This window comes from Poecilia reticulata, chromosome 8 (assembly GCF_904066995.2).
Source record: "Poecilia reticulata chromosome 8, P_reticulata-male-v2, whole genome shotgun sequence".
NCBI classification, from domain to species: domain Eukaryota; kingdom Metazoa; phylum Chordata; class Actinopteri; order Cyprinodontiformes; family Poeciliidae; genus Poecilia; species Poecilia reticulata.
The window spans coordinates 1938811-1957292 of record NC_088837.1 but is presented as its reverse complement, the minus strand read 5'-3'; the positions used below and the strand labels follow the sequence as shown (position 1 = coordinate 1957292).

Genomic DNA, 18482 nt, shown 5'->3' with positions numbered 1-18482 from the left:
ATATTGAGTGATTGATGGAGGAACGCTTAAGATATCTTATTGTTGCAGCTCTATTTAATGGTTAAACATTAGCCACTGGATAAAACCAGATCCTATTATTTCAAACTTCAGCACAATCAATCATGCCTCCAGCAAGCAATGGGTTCTCAACAACCCAGGTTCCAGAACTTCTCTATGAAGGAAGGGGTAGAACCAGGAGCTAGTTTAGGTTTTTACCAGGTATTAAAAATATAATTGTGACTCCAAAACATGGTGTTGGCAGAATCCTTACAAGGAAGCTTGTTCTGATTGACGGGAAGATCTGATTAAACATGATTATATTTGGGGTAGTGGGGGGTAACAGTTCCTAGGGTGTTTTTTAGTCTCTTTATTTAGACTCCCTTTTTTTAAAGTATATTTTTTCTAGGTTGTAGCATATGAAATTTGAGATAGTACGGTTTGTGGTCAATGTTATAGAAGATCAGGGCAGAAAAAAAAGTAAAAACACGAAGGTGGGTTGATATGTCTAGTCAAAACTCATTTTCATTCAAGATCATGAATGTCCTCAAGAGGCCAGTTGTGGCTGAATGCATTGATGAAGCTCCCCAGAAACAAGCTGCTAAAAATATCCTAGCATTTAATGAGTACTTCTTAAAGTTCCATCAGAATTATTCACCAGATTTGTCGGGACAAACCAGGAATGTGATTTGGGTTTCCAACGCTTGCAAAGTAATCAATCAATAATATTCAACATCTTTTCACATTGATGACCCCTATGATGAATACAAACTTTGGACTGCGTTTTCCCTCGCCCGGACGCGGGTCACCGGGGCCCCACTATGGAGCCAGGCCTGGAGGTGGGGCACGATGGCGAGCACCTGGTGGCCGGGCTTTTACCCACGGAGCCCGGCCGGGCTCAGCCCGAAGAGGAGACGTGGGTCCCCCTTCCGATGGGCTCACCACCTGTCCGAGGGGCCAAAGGGGTCGGGTGCATTGTGTTACGGGCGGCAGCTGAGGGAGGGGACCCTGGCGGTCTGATCCTCGGCTGCAGAAGCTCTTGGGACGTGGAACGTCACCTCTCTGGTGGGGAAGGAGCCGGAGCTAGTGTGCGAGGCTGAGAGGTTCCGGCTAGAAATAGTCGGCCTCACCTCGACACATGGCTCTGGTTCTGGAACCAGTCTCCTTGAGAGGGGCTGGACGTACTTCCACTCTGGAGTTGCCCACGGTGAGAGGCGCCGGGCTGGAGTGGGCATACTTGTTGCCCCCCATTTGGGCGCCTGTACGTTGGGGTTCACCCCAGTGAACGAGAGGGTAGCCTCCCTCCGCCTACGGGTGGGGGGACGGGTTCTGACTGTTGTTTGTGCTTACGGGCCGAACGGCAGTTCAGATTACCCACCCTTCTTGGAGTCCTTAGAGGGGGTACTGGAGAGTTCCCCTCCTGGGGACTCCCTTGTTCTACTGGGAGACTTCAACGCTCACGTGGGCAATGACAGTGAGACCTGGAGAGGCGTGGTTGGGAGGAACGGCCCCCCCGATCTGAACCCAAGCGGTTGATGTCATTTTGCACAATAAAAACTGATTTGTCTGGTAACATATAAGCACACAGCTGTTATCCTGACGTTCTGCTTATTTGGCCAAAAATAAATAGTTATGGTGGACAGGATTTGGCCCACAGGGCTCAACTTTAGTAAGATCTGGTTAGTTTAGAGTAGTAAATGAGGGAGGGAGATATAGACTTAAAGTTTCATCATGATATTTTGCAGTACCATAGTGATAATGAAAAAAGTGACCATAAGAACTATTTACATTTTTTAGGTCATTTTATGACTGCATGACAGAAATCATTCATGCTGCTCTTTAAACATTCCTATTTGTAACACACTTCTTTAGGGCACCAGTCACACACAGTAACTGCATTTAATCATATTTTCAAATGTATTCATATTTAAAGAGGCTCTCATTGAACAAACAGTGGAGAAAATAGTAAAACTGACAATCCCTGTGGTACTGACAGCTTCAGTGGATTTTAAGATCCTTAATCAGAATTTATCGTGACAACCTTAGAAACTGATCACGGTAAATTATAAACGATACGATAAATGCCCTCTAGTAGTAAATATTCTACTAGGGTACATTCAGTACATTACATGTCAACACATGGGGACAAAAATCTGGTTTTATTCGTCATGTCAGTAAAGCTGCAGCACATCAAATGGATTTATTTGCTAGAATCGCGCTATTCCGAGTCTTTAAAAGCAGAAAAAGGAGAGGTTCGCCTTGTTAAATAAAACCCACCCCGTTCACATGATGAGGGTGGCAAGGAGGGGCTTGTAGCGAAAGTGATGGCAGGTTTAACACCAGCTACCTTCAACACCCTGTTCCCCTGCGCGTCGACGGGTTGAACAAAACCAGTTAGATCAACATGCACCATCCAGCAGCCAGCCATGCACCGCTGTGTGCGGCTTTTTCAGCGCCACAGGGCTGCGGATCGGAGGCGACATTAACGCATTCTGCGCGAAATTGGACGCGCTCTTTTTTGCTTTGTTTTCTTTTTTTATTTTCTTTTTTTTACCCCCCCCTCCCAAAAAAGAAAAACGAAAGAAAGAAAGCCTGCCCTGCCTCCTTACTGGACTGGCTGCATGTCAGGCAGCTACGGCGGCTCAAGGGCAAAGCGAAGCCTCGGGTTTCTGTTCATTCTGGCAGCTGTTAGCAGGCTGAGACCATGCAGACCTGGCCCAAAATGTCCCCTCACGTACAGAGAGAGAGAGAGAGAGAGAGAGAGAGAGGGCAGCTAAATCTGAAACACACAGCCCCGCTCTGCAGTCACGGTGACATTCAGGCGGAAACGAGGCTGACTGGCGCTCCAGGTTAACGGGAAGATTAGACTTAACCGACATCTTGCAGCAGTGGGTGAGCCGCATGTTGTCCCATGACAAACACTGGGCCGACTCTGTTTCTTACAGCGGGACAGTAACACATATAGCGCTCTTACCCGGGTCGCCATCTTCGCGGGTTGCGGTAGATCTGGGGATGCGGCTCGGCTCAGTGATTCATAGGACGGCGGGGGACGGAGGGGTGAAGAGCTCGACGGCAGATCGCTTTATAAGCTGCAGCGCATCGCGCTCTCATTGGTCGGTTGAGGCGGAAGCGTGCAAAAGGGGGCGCGCGGGGCGGGATGAGTCTGGAGATATCACGCTAACCATCTCTAAGTGATCCGTACAGCAGCACGCGGAGCAGCTCGGAGGTCGAGTCCGAGCTGTTGGACCACATATCACTGAAAACTAACAGTGGGTTCGGCTGCTGGGCTGGTTTTCCTGCTTCAGCACCTCGGACAGAGCCCTGCTGCTCACCGGTCACGTGGGTCTGACGCTAAGTCTGGACAACGCCGCTGTCTTTTCAGACCCAATAACTTTAGATATAAACTCGGCACAAAAAGGTAAAGAAACTTGTATTTGTTTGATTATTTTGTGGTGAGTTTTGTTTTACTATTGTTTTATATTCACCACATTGAGGACCAAATAGAAACACCTTATTCTGTTGACTGACAGGAGTCACGACAGAAGAATTGATCATTCTCTTTAGCTGAACTCAAATTAGTCAGGTTTTATTTTATTTTTCTCAGGAAGAACACCGGGTCGTTTGGAGTGGTTTTAGTTAACATACACCAAAATCTGCCTCGGTCAGCACATAACTTATTTTTGTTTGTTGTAACAGATCATGAGCAAAAATATTATTTTATGGCATCAAAACAATGATCCAGATTCTAGTTCCTTTATTTGTGTTCATTAGGTCCTTATTCTAATTAAATCAACCTTAATTCTGTTTTATTTCAGTTTTTTTGTAGTGATTCCACTTTAGTATGTTTATGTCACATTTTGTTACTCTAGTTTCTTTGTGTTTCTTAGTTATTCTTTAATGTTAGATTTATTTTTCTAGTTCCCCTGTTGTGTACTTTTCTCTCGCGCTCCTCCCTCACACCTGTAACTTATTAGTCAATCAGCCCAGGTTGATGTTCACACTGCCAGTATTTAATGACCTCTCTCTCATTCCTCCTCGCTGGTTCTTCCTTGTGGTCAGTCCCATAATCTGTGGCTGGACCAGAGAGACGTTTTTCAAAGTTGAAACTTACTAAAACATATCTGAGGTCCACCATGTCTCAGGAACGGCAAAAGTAGCTGAGCAGATTTCATGTGATGACGTCATTAATGACTTTACATCAAGGAACGTTCTCCTATTGGCTAAATCTTCATTCTGTAAAACCATCCCTGATTTTATGCAGTGGTATAATTAGTTGAATTTGTTTCATAAGTCCTTATTTTTTGTTAAGTCAAAAAATGTTTTTAAGTTGATCTCTCTTTTGAAAATATGTGTACTTTAATGTATTGCCCTGGATTTTTCTGTTGTATGTACAATTTGCCCTGCTAAGTTTTTGATTCATTTTACGTTGTTTGTTTTGTTTCTTCTCTGTTAGTATGTAGTGTGAACACAATGTATACGCTATGGTACCTATTTTATGGTGATGATATATGTTTATGTTAGTAGCAATAATAATAAAAAAGTTTATGTAATATTGTACATAAGATGAAACCATTAATGGCTAAATCTTCTCCTTCAAACATCTCCTGTTGCCCTCTTGTGGCCAAACTTTGAAAATGTCTGTTTAAATAAAACAAGAAAAAAAAAGAAAACAACTCTATATCCTAGAAATAAACAAAAACACAGTGCTTGGAAAGATTTTTATATAAAGTCATTGTAACAGTTGATCAAATAATTCTTATTTCTCACATACATATTCATACATCCACATAGTAACATATTGCAGCATTAGCACTCTAGTAACACTAGTAGCCTTGACTTTTGTTCAACAAAGATTCTTCTTTACACATGAGTCACAAATGAAAAGGGAGTAAAATTGGACCAACTTCGTCATATCAGAAGTTTCCACAATAGTTTTTGTCTTGTACATGATGCAAGATAAAATATGGCACATTGCAATGAGTTGATCCTTGATGAAAATTTGGGCGGTAATTGCCAAGTCACACTTTTCTCTCACAAAAACGATCCTTCTGGTGTTATCACCTTAAGCTTGTCAGGTTACTGTCCCCTAGCAGATGGGAGCAGCTTGGTGCAAAAATGCGGATAAATGTTCACAAATCGTTTTGTTTTTAGGGAAAACACATCAACACTTGTCTGACAAAAATCATCATCTGACATTCACATAGTTGTTCTAATATTTTGAATATACCGTTATGGTCCATTTATCACCGAAGCCAAAGTTTAATCTGGAAATTATGTCACCCTGAATTTAACTCTATATTCCAGCTGATAGATGCAAAACGAGTGGAAATTGAGAATTGTTCCACCGTGTGAACAGGCTACCTTATACAAGTCCACATTACATCTTATGGATGAAAACACTGTAACTTGTTCAATACGAGTATCATGATTAGTGATTGATTTCATGACATACAAACCATCAGAAGTGCAATTAAATATATTCTTATTAGAATTGTCACTATATTTTGAGCATGTGGCAGCCATTGGTAGCCTGTTAACATTGATTTCCCCAACATATAACATATTAGTTATGAATTCTGAGTGCAAACTGACTGCCCCATATGGCTGGGTGACAGGCCCTGTGGAGACTTCAGATTTCAACATGAACTAGTTAGCTTCTATCAAAAAAAATATCTTTCTAGAATGATTGTTCAGTCACAGGTTGGCAGCTGGAATTTGGCACAAAATGTTTATCAAGCTTTGGGTTTCTCAAACTGAAGATATATCTATGAGATTTCATGAGTTTGTAGTAAACATGAATTAAAAGCTAAATGCTACAGTCATGCTAGCATTTAGCTTTTAATTCAAATGCCTGACAAATTTAATTCAAAGGCATTTGAATTAAATGGCCTTTGGTTTATGAACCAAATGCCTGTCTGCCAACAAACAAAGTATGTTCAACTGTTTGTTGTTGGTACCGAACGTTAGAGCTTTTAGGTGTGAACTACTGTAAAACTTAGCTCCCTTTGAGGAGGTTCATACTTTAGCAAACCTGCTAGCATAATTTTACATTTGAATTCTGTCACACAACATTAAATGTAAAGCAGTTAGACAGTGCAAATCCATGTGCCAAGATTCAAGAACAATATTAAGATATTGACTTTTTGCCAAAGACCAATTTGGTATAGCTTAAGTCTTCCAGCACAGTTTTACCTTGTTGCCTGTAAAAGAGGCCTACATTAGGTCAATTACAAATAAATTTCCTGGCAGCAATGAAAAGTTAGGTTACGGGTGAACTGAAGGTGATAAGATATAGCTATTGAAAAATCACTGCAGGAGAACAGAAAGCTTGTACTGGTTTTAACAAACCCTTAAGATTTTAGCTACTTTTCCAAGAATCGAAATCAAATAACGGCACATTCATTATCGCTCTTTGAAATGTTGGACCTGCCGAAATCACAGAAATCTAGAAAAACAAGGTATTTGTTTTCACCTTGACTTCTGTGGCTTCATTGGACGGCCTTGTGAAAATTAGCATCTCTGCCTTTTGGACACAACTATTCCCCCCCATTACCCTGCAGCAACAGATGTATTACATCCTGGAGTTTGGACTGCTAAAGAGAAAACAATAAAGTCAGGTTGGAAATGCCTTTAAAAGAGATGCTACTGGTCTGATTAAGCCATCAGAAACGTCCAGGTAGAGTGACACATAAATAAGCTCTTTTGCCCTAATTTCATCCTTTGTCTGCATATTTAACTTGTGAGGTCTGATGTAATAATATGGCTACATGATTTTCATCATTTTAGCTGCTGCAGCCCAGCTAAGTACCATATACTTCCAAACTGCAACTAGAGTTTGACAAATATCTGCATCATGGACACATCTCATCTGGAATTTGCAGATTATTCATAGTCATTGATCATGTTTAAAAAGCCATTTTCTTCTGTTTTCAAAAACCGCCTACAAATGCCATTCTGATTTTGTTCAGTACTCTGAAACATCAAATAGCCTATTATTATTCTTCAGAAATCATAAAATCCACATAGATGTGTTGAATGATCTAGTCATGTGATTCCAAAGTTGGCATACATTTAACAAAGGTAATCGTACAATTTCATTGTGTAACAAAATCACAAGCTTTCATTTTTTTGCAACCCACCAAACAAAAGTCCTTCTTCTCTGCTCTACATCTCTGATACAGAATGTATGAAAAACTTTTTTTTCTTTACAGTCTCTTGTTCAGGACTCAGAAACTCTGAGTTGGCTCATTTTTCTTCTTTTGTGTTTTTTTTTTATTTATTTTATTTTTTAGTTTTATATGAAATAATGAGTCTTCATAATGATATGGCACAAGATCTCTGACCTTTATGAGAAGGCAGAGGTTTTTAACAACTGAAGACAGTTTATTCGCTACAGTTTGACTTTATGACATAAAATTATCAAGGTAAAGCCTCTGGGATGATAATGTCAAACCCTCGTCCTCTGTGGCTCTGCTCTTGTTGCTTTACCTTGACGAGTTGCAATCAAAAGTACCTTTCATTTGTCTCACAAATTAGGTGAAAATTCTGTAGCAAGTTAGAAGTTTATGAACCAAAGGCCTGTCCACACAAACCAGATATTTTGCAAACCAAATATTTTCAGCTCAATAAAAAAAAAAAAAAAAAAATCTTTCCAAAGGTGAGTTTTAAAACCATGAACTAAGAATGTTTGTGGTGCATCCACATGATCTGATAACACGGAAAATATTAAAAATGACGACGTATCACCCCGTTTTGTGCATGTTCACACTGAGTTAGAATTGTTTTGGAAGAATATTTTGAATATTTTCTTGATGGAGAAGCATCAGAGAGGCTTTCAGTCTGAAGTATCAGAGCTGATATTTTCACTGAAACCGTAACATTCTTGTTGAAATCCAGCCGCTCGTTTACACATCTCCAGTGGTCAGAGTTTCTCACACCGGCACTTTTTCAATCCAGGGCTCAGAGTGAAACCTTTCTGAAGCAACCGCCGCAGAGGTGTGGAGTATTCCACAGGTGTGAAAGCGCACATGTGCAGAACACACGACTGCAGGGTTTAATCAGATAACATCAACAGTGGCGGATAGCATTTTGTACTGTGCATGCTACTTTACCTGTTCAGTTTAACACAACTTAGGAATTTGTATGCTACTTGATTCATCAGAGACAGGTTACCGTTTTCTAAATGAGCCGGAAGCTAGCGAGTTGGAAGCTAAGGTTCAACATGTTAAAATCCCCTTTGCCATCCATGACAACTACATTGGATTTAAGGTGTCTGGACTAAACGTGGAACTTTTCCCCAATCAAATGCTGACACTGTCCAGGCAGTGGTTTTGTGGTCCAGCCTTAGGACCCACCGCTCGCAATCCCCTCATTCCTTAATGCCTAACCGCAACTCACGTCCTAACCCTACCCATAAAACACGTTTTGCATTGACCAGGCTCTAAGTAAAGTTACTATTTATTTCAAACACATTTCTGTAAAAGTATAGAATATGGAAATGCTTTTCCATATTCTATACTCGGCATGAATGAACTAGAAAGGGTTTTGTAATGTGGGGACTTAGAGTGGTGTTGACCACCAGTTCAAGTCCAGCTTTTTGTCGTAGATGCCGACTGAGCATTCTGATGTCATGAACATCACTATGAAGTAATACTGATTACAAAATGAGTTGACAAGTTGGAGCCCATGTAAGGGCATTTCAGTTCTGAGATGCCATTTGCGTAGACAGAAAGGTAGCCATGAACAAGGCGTTACGAGGGCATATAAGAGGATCTCCTGCTTTTGAATTTTGATATCATTATTGTTGTCATTATCGCCACCCGCTGGGACAAAATAGGCATTACAGCATTATGATATGGAATCCTACTGCACCGTGCCAATGCAGATGCAGACTTTTTCCAAACTGAAGGGGAAAAAAATCTGCTTCAAAAAATATCTGGAGAGGTGTAGACGAGGCCTATCTATTCTACAGTGAACTTCAGTTGCTGGAAATGATGTGGGTTCATTTTCGCCCCCGGTGCTGTGTTGTCACATAATAGAAGTTTAAAATGAAGGGCTACTGCCTGCTCTTTCATGAATAAATTCTAAGCCAAGTCACTCAGTCTCCCCCATGAGAGAGATGTCATCTTGATGCCACAACACGGTGTCTTAGTTCCAGTAGTTCAGCATAACCAGCCCTCAGTCTCTTTTGCATGTTGAGGTGCGGCGTGTCCAACACAAAGCAGCATGCTAGGGAACCTACAGAAGCACACATGCATGTCAAACAGCTTGGTCAGTACATAAAGCCAACCAGGTCGCCTGCCCTAAAAGTGAGTCTAGTCTCTGGTTTAGACTAGATTGACTGGTCCGGAGCAAGGCAGGTGAAGGGAAAGAAGTTTTGTCCGTGTTGCTGTTGAAAGCACTGAGCAGTGGAGACGGAGGACGGTACCGGCAGCCCGGGTCTCTAGAACCAAACGGTGAAGTCATACAACTGCCTTGGAAGAGGAAATACATCTATGATATGACTAGGGTTTCTTCAGATGTTTCAGTATTTATGCTTAAGGACGTCCCTCATGACACAGGAAGTCATCAAGAATGCAATATTCCTTCCTTCCTTCCTTCCTTCCTTCCTTCCTTCCTTCCTTCCTTCCTTCCTTCCTTCCTTCCTTCCTTCCTTCCTTCCTTCCTTCCTTCCTTCCTTCCTTCCTTCCTTCCTTCCTTCCTTCCTTCCTTCCTTCCTTCCTTCCTTCCTTCCTTCCTTCCTTCCTTCCTTCCTTCCTTCCTTCCCTCCCTCCCTCCTTCCTTCCCTCCCTCCCTGCTTCCTTCCCTTCTTTCCTTTTTTCCTTCACTGCTTATGTTTTCAGTATTCAGCACCGACATGCAGCAATTAAAACAACTAAATCTGTTCCCCATGTAAATATGAGCCCTGGAGGGTTAACTATTGCACTTTGTCATGTTTTTGTAAATGTAAACATCTTAAGGGCGGGTAGGTTTGCTTAATGATCAAATGATCTGTGCAAGAAGGACTAAGATTTCACTTAACCTTCTATATAAGTAGTCAGTTTGTGGAGTTTTCCTGAATAAAATGTGAATGCTTCTTTAAAATACAGTACTTTAGATATATTGTTGATGGCGTATTTAATTACAGCGAGAATTTCACTGGGGAGAAATATTACTGCTCGACTTCCCCTCTCCCACATCATGGTGTCAGCTAAGGAGCTTGAGCAAGATTATGAGAGTAAGACTGAGAGGAGGAGGCCAGTTGTTGGCTGTGTGTTTGGGTTTCATGAAGTGATTTCATGCCAATGTGTGTAAAACACATAATATTTGTCAAAAGTCAAGCCATTGACTCAAAATGTATACTAATGACTGGTGCTGTATGTGAATGTGGGTCCATGTCTGGCGTCTCTGAACCAGTTTGGAAGATTTCAGACGATATCCCCTGAAAAAGTTCCAGGTCAGACTGATGCGGTGCCTGAGGCTAAAGACTGATATCAAAAATATCTCTGAAATACTTCCTGTTAGTATCACCAAAAGAACTCTGCTTTCTACACAAGAGATATTATACAGTGTCTTGCAAAAGTATTCCAGTCCTTTGAACTTTTCAACATTTTGCGGACTATAAGCCATTTATATGTGGATTTTTCTTCAATCACCAGGGGGCTCTTTAGCAGGAATTTAATCATTGGAAGTCTGGTTACTTGCACACCAACATTGAGGCCACAAGCAGCAAAATGACTAAGAAACAGATCAGATGTCTTTGGAAAGTTTCTTTGCAAAGGGGAAAAGACCCAGAGAAGAGACAGGAGAATGGATTCATCCCGGACCGGTAGGTGAGTCCCACATTACAAGCCCGCTCTGCGTAACAACCTGCTGCGAGTGAGCGTTGCTCCTTCACCCTGACTTTCATTGCAATTTTCAAAAATAGTATCTCAATTACTTACTGTACTGATATTGTCCAACTCTAGAAACAATCATGTCTTCTTGCTGTAAGCCATGTATGTCCCAATAAAAATAAATTATTTAATTGTCTACAATAAAATAATTTATTAAAATATGCCACAGTTTTTTGATGCAGCATGACAAAATGTGTAAAACTTCAAGAGGTTTGAATACTTTTGCAAGGCACTATAAGAGATGTTCAGTGTTTACCTGTAGTTAGAGAAAATGTCTTGAGATTTCTTTTTTCTAGCCAAGTTACTTTAGTTATTCAGGCTAAGAGGTCATACTTTGATCACATCCAGTGAACTTATTGGTGTGAAGGTGTAGGAACCACCTCAGGGTCTCGCACTGTATTGACTCTGACGTGGTAAATCTGACCCACAGGCCATCTGTGTGTGTATAAGTGATTCATTAGCTGACTCTGGTGATTCCATTTCTATTTATGAACTGAAATGCTTTTTCCTTGGGGCTACAAACAAGAAATTTGGTAAATGGTGGACTAACAGAGACGCCAGACGACTGTATCTCTCTAAGTTAAGACACCTCTGTTTCCCATTTGCCTTCCCTGACTGCAACCTCTCTATCCTTCCACCTTTCCTTACTCCCCTTCCAGATCCCTTCTATCGGTCAAGGCCTATGAGAAGCTTAGTTTTCTCTTCCTCTTTCTTGCTCTCATTCTTCAGGTCGGCAAACACCTGGGTGAAGAAGTGTGGGTCGGTGTTGATCTGAAGCATCTTGCCACTCATCCGGTTGATGATCTCCAGGCAGCGATCCCAGAAGGCTTCCTTCTCTGCTTCAACCAGGAAGGGCTTCAGCGGATAAGAGATCTCATTGCCCATGTAGGAGTAGGAAAGGTAGAGGCAGGTGAGAAGCGAGGCCTGGAGCTCCCGCTCCGAGGCCACCTCGGACGAGACCACGTCGCGGCACAGCATGTAGAGGAAGACCACGTTAGCTGGAGTGATGAAGCCCTGATCCTGCCAGCCCTGCAGGAGCAGGGAGCGGTCTACGCTGCGCAGCCACAGCACCGGGTCTGTGGGGGACAAGCGCTTCAGTCTGTAACAACGGCGGCAGAGGAACTCTCCGAGGCTACGCATCAGTTCGCTGGTGGAAGCCTGGGGTTCAGAAAAGACAATACAGGTCAAAGGAAAGAAATGGAAGGTGCACGGCGGAACAGCTGTCAGTTTGATTGATTGATTGATTAATTGATTGATTGATTGATTGATTGATTGATTGATTGATTGATTGATTGATTGATTGATTGATTGATTGATTGATTGATTGATTGATTGATTGATTGATTGATTGATTGATTGATTGAAGGTGACACATCATGCTTCCTTGAGCATGACATTGCACCTGGTTTGTGTAGCGCACTCTATGGGCTACACATAGCATATGATTCATAAGGTTTTCACAAGATTTTTAGCACAAAATCTTTCTAAGATAATGAGATTCAGTTTGGTCAGCTCTGCCTATATTGAGATCCTTACAGAATGAGCTGTTTTAGGGGCTCTTGTCACTTTAAATCCAACAAACAGCTGCTGCTCCCCAAACCCCAACTCAGCATTTACACTTGCACAAGAAAATGGCTGAATGAATGAAAGTACAAAAATGTGCAAAATGGAAATTTTACATAATAAGTCTCCTTTAAAAACAGTCAACTAAGGTGATCGGGTCTTGAGCTTTAGACTTAAAGATGGATCAAAGGTCTAGAGGGAGATTGTTCCAGAGTTACTGAAAAGACCCAGTCATCCCAATGCTTTGGCCTCATCCTTTGGGACATCTGATAAAAGCTGATTTGATTGTCTCAGGGGTCTCCCACATACAGGAGGACTTAAAAGTTCAAATAAGTAAGGTTAGCAAAGGCCATTAAGAGCTTTAAAAACAAACTGTAACATTTTAATATCAATTCTGTAGTAAACAGGAAGCTGTTGTATACAGGCTCAAGTGTTGGTTAAATGACGGACGGCTGCATTCTGGCCAAGATGAAGTCGTCTTGGAGAATAACTTCAACTGGTTGTTCCTGCTGAGTTCAGGCAAAAAAATTAAAAACGTGACATATCCTTACCTGAACAATGATCCGTTTTGGCGTTCCAGCGGCGGTGGAAGGTGGGATTCCAGGTCCTGTGAGGGAATTCTTTTTGGCGACTACAGCAGCTACGTTTGCAACGGTCTTGGAGGTGGGCAGGTGGGAGGAGGTAGTGGTGGTGGCAGCCGATGGGTCCTGACCGGATGAGTATGACGTGAGGTTGGCGCAGGACTGAGACTTTTTTAGCTTTAGGCTGTTGGAGGCTGAGTTGGTCGTGGTGGCTGCATGGCCGTTCGGGGAGCTCCCTTTCCCGCCGTCCCCAACTTCTGACTGCAGCTTCTTGGAACCCTTCCTCTTTGCTGATACAGCAACGATCCGTTTCCATGGCAAAGCGCTAATAATGGAGGGGCGCTTGAGGGACTTAGCCGCTGCCGCAGCCTCCTTGGCATTCTTGCTGTTCTGAACAGCTGTGTAGTGGCCCACTGTGGCCGGGCCGTCCTCAAAGAGAGCGGCTTTGCGGTAGCTCGGCGAGAGCGACAGCACCGTTCCCATGATGTCTGATCAGACTCCGTGGACGGACCGGACTCAACGGGGAGAAGCTCTTTGACTGGTGAGGACAAAGAGCTCTGAAGGGGCCAGAGTGACTTACTTGTGGAGGAGTTACGACCTGTAAACAGAAAGCAGGATGGCAAAGTTACTAAAGACCTTTTACAACAAATAGACGTCTGTCATTGTTATAGCCGCAATGGTGGATTCCACAAATCAGTTGTTAAGTGGAACAAAATGTGAAGAAATGACAGAGATTTTCTGGAACATCAAGTCCCTTAGCATCAGTGAAGGATGTGAGCTCCTGTTGTCAAACGTTCATGTAACCTGGAGCTGTAGATTGGGCTTACATTCACAGTGTCCTGCTGTGAGTAACAAGGTGAGTTACTTTTTGTGACTTCACCGTCTTGTCAATGTGTTGGCGAGAGGGCTGGCCAACATATGATGACTGTCCTATTGGATGTAAAACGAATGCACACAGGCTGTTTTTTGACAGTAGGTTCTATGTTTTTTTCTTGCTACATGCATTGTGTTTTTCTCTGTCCTTCTCCTGCCACAACCCCAAAATGGCCAATGGCCCATGTCTTTCTACTTTTATCTCAGTAGAACACTTCAATAAAGAAATGTTATAAAACGTTCCTATAATATTTTAAAGCACATATAAGACAAGTCTTTATGGAGGTAATAATGCTAAGATGTCTGGGTCTTGAGGGAACCTGTGACGTCTGTTGGGTTGTGATTGAAAACACCTGTCAGCCGTCTCCAAACAGCTGGATGATCCATAAAAACAGTTTGTTATCTTTTGATTTTTTATTTATTTATCATGCAATGTTTATAGAAACGTCGTTATATAAGACATTGCTGCAGCTGTTAGACTTTATAACCATCACGGCTCCGAACTCAAACTCAGTGTGTTCACATGCCTGCAGTGACATGCAGTCTTTTTCATTTCCTGTAAATATTTTTCTTGTTGCCTTCTATTCACAAATAAAAACATCTGGTATATAATTACTCCACTCACTAGTACCTTTTCTTTCTTTTTTTTTTTACCTGAGTATGCTATTTTTAACTACAGTGCAGTATTACAGTATTTCCTTTACTGTGTAGTTTCTCCTTTTCCTGAATATGTTCCTGAGTGTCAGTGGTAGATCCAGGCTGTTTCTCTGTATCAGAAGCTCTCCCTGGTGCAGACTGGCCATAAATGCATGGAATGGGATCCAGAGTACACGCCTGAGACGAAAGAAGCTCCAACATGGCTTCCATCATGGCTGCATCAGAGAGATGTCATTTTATCTCAGGTCTACCACTTAACTCTCCGGAAAATATCCAAATGTACCTTCTCTAATTTTACAACTTCGATCTCAGAGACATTTTTGTCACAAATGACAAAAAATGACATTAGAATCCTTCTAAACTTCCAAGACATTTCTGATCTTTTTTAATTATTATTTCTGACTTTTTAATATCAGAAAACATCTTAGTTTTCATGTCACAAAGTTGTTGCCTTTAGAGTAAATTTGGAAAATTTAGAAATTTTGTTTTACAGATTTATGTCTTTATAACATCAAATAATTTGCCAGTTTTTTTTCTCGTAAATATGTGAAATTAATCTCTAGATTTCAGAGTTTTTTGGCTGAAATGTAATCCTCTATGGCCAATTTTCTTTTCATCTAGATTTGGCTCTCATACTCTATTGTAGAGGTCAGTGTAAAGCAGACTGCGATCATATTTATTAAATGTTCCAATAACGCAGTAAAAGATATTAATCAAGGGATCATGGAGGCCCAGGATTTATACTTAGGCTAAGTGACTGTAGATGCTTTGCATTTTTTCATGGTATTTTTCTTCCACTGGCACTGAAAAACATGAATGACCAAAGCCTCAACCGTGAAGCATGCACCTCCAATCTTTACATATTTCTGGGAAAATGTTAGGGAACCTTTTAAAAAAACTCTTCAGAGAATCTTATTGTCTTGAGCTCCTTGCTAAAACATTGAAGTCACATTTGAACTTGTTTTATTTCGACTTTATGTGATATTTGTTGGTCAGTCATGGATCAGCACAGTTTAGAACCGCCTTTTGGTGCAGTTACAGCTGCAAAACTTGTCATGTTTTTACCCACTTTTCTTTACACAACAGCTTGAGCTCATTCTGATTGGATGCAGAAAATTAGCAAACGACAACATTAACGTCTTCTGGATTTTCAGTTTTGTTTTGCTCTGGATTTCGATTGGCTTTGATGAAAACCGTTGTGTTGTGTCTCTGATTGTTGCTCTGCTCGACCACCACAAAAAGCCAAAATGGGAGGTAAGAAGGCCATGAAGCAAAGTTTTTAAGCTTTCACAAAATGATGCGTGTATTTGTGTGTTCAACCTCATTTACTCGGACACCCTGAAACACAATATCATGATGAACGAGGAACACAGCACACCAGTCAGAAATAAAGTTGTAGAGAAGATTGAAGCATAGATTCTTAATCAAAATCCAAAGTTTTGATTACATTTTCCTGACTGACCCACCAATCCATCATCTGAAAATAGAAGGAGGATGGCATACCACGATCCAGAGCATTAACCAGATATGGACTCAAGACAACTGAGGGTAACTTGGGAGGAGATGCAGAGAGTCATATCATCACTTTCCTGTAAAAACGGCATAAGTAATTTTTTTTGTGTGCCAAAAACAACAAAAAAACAACACTTTTTTGGCAAAAAAATGACTTAGGCCATTATTTTAGGAAAGTGCCGATAACTAGATCAGGAGAATCTGTCAACTACCTGTCACAAGTAGCTGAATACCTGAAGCCAACTGTTAGTGGAGAGCCAAACAGCTATTATTAAAAGGGAAACAAAGTATCTCCATTTGAAGTAGGTAAGTTTTACTCCTGCATATTAACATTGTGCACCACCGTGCTTCTTTGTTTCAGTCTTTGTTGCTATGCAGCATTATCTCCTGTCTTCTAAGACCAAATTTTCCAACGGGAGACAAATCAGTTACATATCATAGTTGCTACTGTAATTGTGATGCCAACTGGTCCTTTAACAAACCAATGACGGAATACGAACATGTGCCACACTTTTAAGATTTCTATGAATTTCTGAAAATGTTTGAAGACCACGTACAACTTTTCTTCCAGCATCGTGTTCCTGTCACATTAAACGGCAATAAAATGTGTCAAAGTTTATGGTTGTAACAAAATGTGGACAAATTTGAAGACGTATAAATACTTTTTGCATATAAAGGTAACTGCAGAAAATTATTTGTAGTTATTTATTAAGAACAGTTAAACATCTGTATTCAACATTAACATTATGATGCACCATAAACCACTTTTAAACCACATACTGTAAAATAAACGTGTTGTGCAATGTAGGTGTTGTGGTGATAAATGGTGAAAGTTCACCATTTCGCGGCACAAGGTCACGTTAAGCATGCCCGCTCTGCAGGTTGGAGGCATATTGCTCTTTTCGTTGCCATGGCACAGCCAGCTGGTGATCATCGGCGTTATATAAGGAGCGAGAAAAGGCCACATGCAGAGGCAGTAAAAAGAAATGTGCGCAGGCATCCATCTTAGCTTCAAAATGGAAGCCTTGAATCCACCCCCACCAGCAGACATCAGCAGCCGCTGCGCCGCCCGCCTGTCCGCCTCAACCCATCCGAGAAAAACAGATGATAAACAGAAACATGCTGATTTATCTCCAGGGTTTTGTTTGAATGAATCAAGCTGAATGATTACAGAGGGGTTACGCTGAAGCAAAAATGTGCATTTTATTAGTGTTCTTGTTGGACTGCCTTTCATTTAAAAAAAAAAAAGAAAAAAGAAAAAACATGCCTCTGTCCTTTCTGTGTTTTCCTACCTTCTAATTAATCCTCTCTCCTTCTGGGATCCATGTGTTCCTTCTCGACGGATCGGCGCTTTCAGATTGAAAGAAGGAAAAATAAATCTGCACACCATCGGCATCCACCAGCAGCGGCTCAAAACGGCTTCCGTCCCGGATGGTAGCTACATAAACAGAGCCTGACGCGCTTCTCTCTCTCCCCCCAGCCGGTGGTCTCTCTGGCTGGTCGCCCCCTTTGCCTCGCTCACTGGGGCCCCCTCCTTCGTCGATGGGAACACGGGCCCAGGATAGATGCGAGAATGCGCCTCGGAGCGCGAGAGAAGATGTCTTCCATTAAGAATAGATTACTTTGGTCGGTCGAGGCTGTTGCTCACAGCTCGGACGGACCTTCAGACAGAGCGGACAGACAACAGGTGCTGATCCCTAAACTGACACAAAAACTGAAAACGGGGAATAAGAGGAGAGAGTGTGTGTGTGTGTGCGTGTGTGTGTGGAGGGGAATAGATGAAATCCAAAAATAGATGGCAGATATTCTCTCTGTAAAGCTGCCAGAGAGAGAGAGAGAGAGAATCGTTGCTTGGATGCGGGCATCTGCAGTTATTCGGGTTGGATGCGGAAGGGGAAGCGGCGGCCTCTGATTGGCTGCTGCCGGGATGCTGCTGCTGGTGTCAGTGTTCACCCGCGCCGCTGCAGCCATTGGCCCGCCGCTGGCCGCCCGGGCCTATCGGGAGCTTCGCTGTCCGCGGTGCTGAAACTGCGGCGGCTGCTGCTGCGCTGAGGCGGGCGGGGGAGGCTGGATGCGGAGGGGCGGGGGGCCAGATGCTGACAGGATTTTATGAATCAGACCCACGGAACACCGTGTGGGTGTCGAACCCCACCAGGAGATCTATACAGCCTCATCCGGGGAATTGTATCGGCTTACTCCCTCATGTCTCCGTTCAAAAACAGACAATAGACTGGGTTATAATTATTTGATTTATTTATTTTTTTGAAGTTGTCTATATTTTTTCAGCTGATTTAGGTCTATTTTGTTGAATCCAAATATGATGTCCATTTTTCTCTGTCAGGTCAAGTTTTAAGTCTAATTTGATTTAGAGAAATCTGATCTTCTGACTAAATCGATGACATGTTTGTGACATTATCAGTTCATT

The 18482-nt window shown here is 42.0% G+C and overlaps 2 protein-coding genes across 3 annotated transcripts in view; both read right to left on the bottom strand.

The window, feature by feature from the left end:
- LOC103468292 (vesicle-fusing ATPase) overlaps positions 1-3103 on the bottom strand; it is a 35500-nt gene extending 32397 nt beyond the window's left edge. The window contains exon 1 of one of the 2 annotated variants that reach the window (XM_017306266.2): positions 2972-3103. In XM_017306266.2, coding sequence (XP_017161755.1) covers positions 2972-2983 — 12 coding nt within the window. In that variant the 5' untranslated portion in view covers positions 2984-3103. The remainder of the gene's footprint in view (positions 1-2971) is intronic. The other variant, XM_081609592.1, reaches the window with a different exon arrangement.
- A 1598-nt stretch (positions 3104-4701) lies between these two features.
- LOC103468291 (cyclin-dependent kinase 5 activator 1-like) lies at positions 4702-18126 on the bottom strand. Its single transcript, XM_008415253.3, has 3 exons — positions 17350-18126; positions 12986-13613; positions 4702-12029 (listed from the first exon to the last, which is right to left on the bottom strand). The coding sequence occupies exons 2-3, from the start codon at positions 13496-13498 to the stop codon at positions 11538-11540; spliced, it is 1005 nt and encodes a 334-aa protein (XP_008413475.1). The 5' UTR covers positions 13499-13613; positions 17350-18126; the 3' UTR covers positions 4702-11537.
- Positions 18127-18482: the final 356 nt, after the last annotated feature.

Bases quoted from the DNA above. Each gene is read 5' to 3' on its own strand.
- LOC103468291 (XM_008415253.3), bottom strand. From the start codon at position 13,498: ATGGGAACGGTGCTGTCGCTCTCGCCGAGCTACCGCAAAGCCGCTCTC. The intron at 12,030-12,985 runs GTAAGGATATGT...TCTGAACCCCAG, and splicing joins CAAAACGGATCATTGTTCAG to GCTTCCACCAGCGAACTGAT.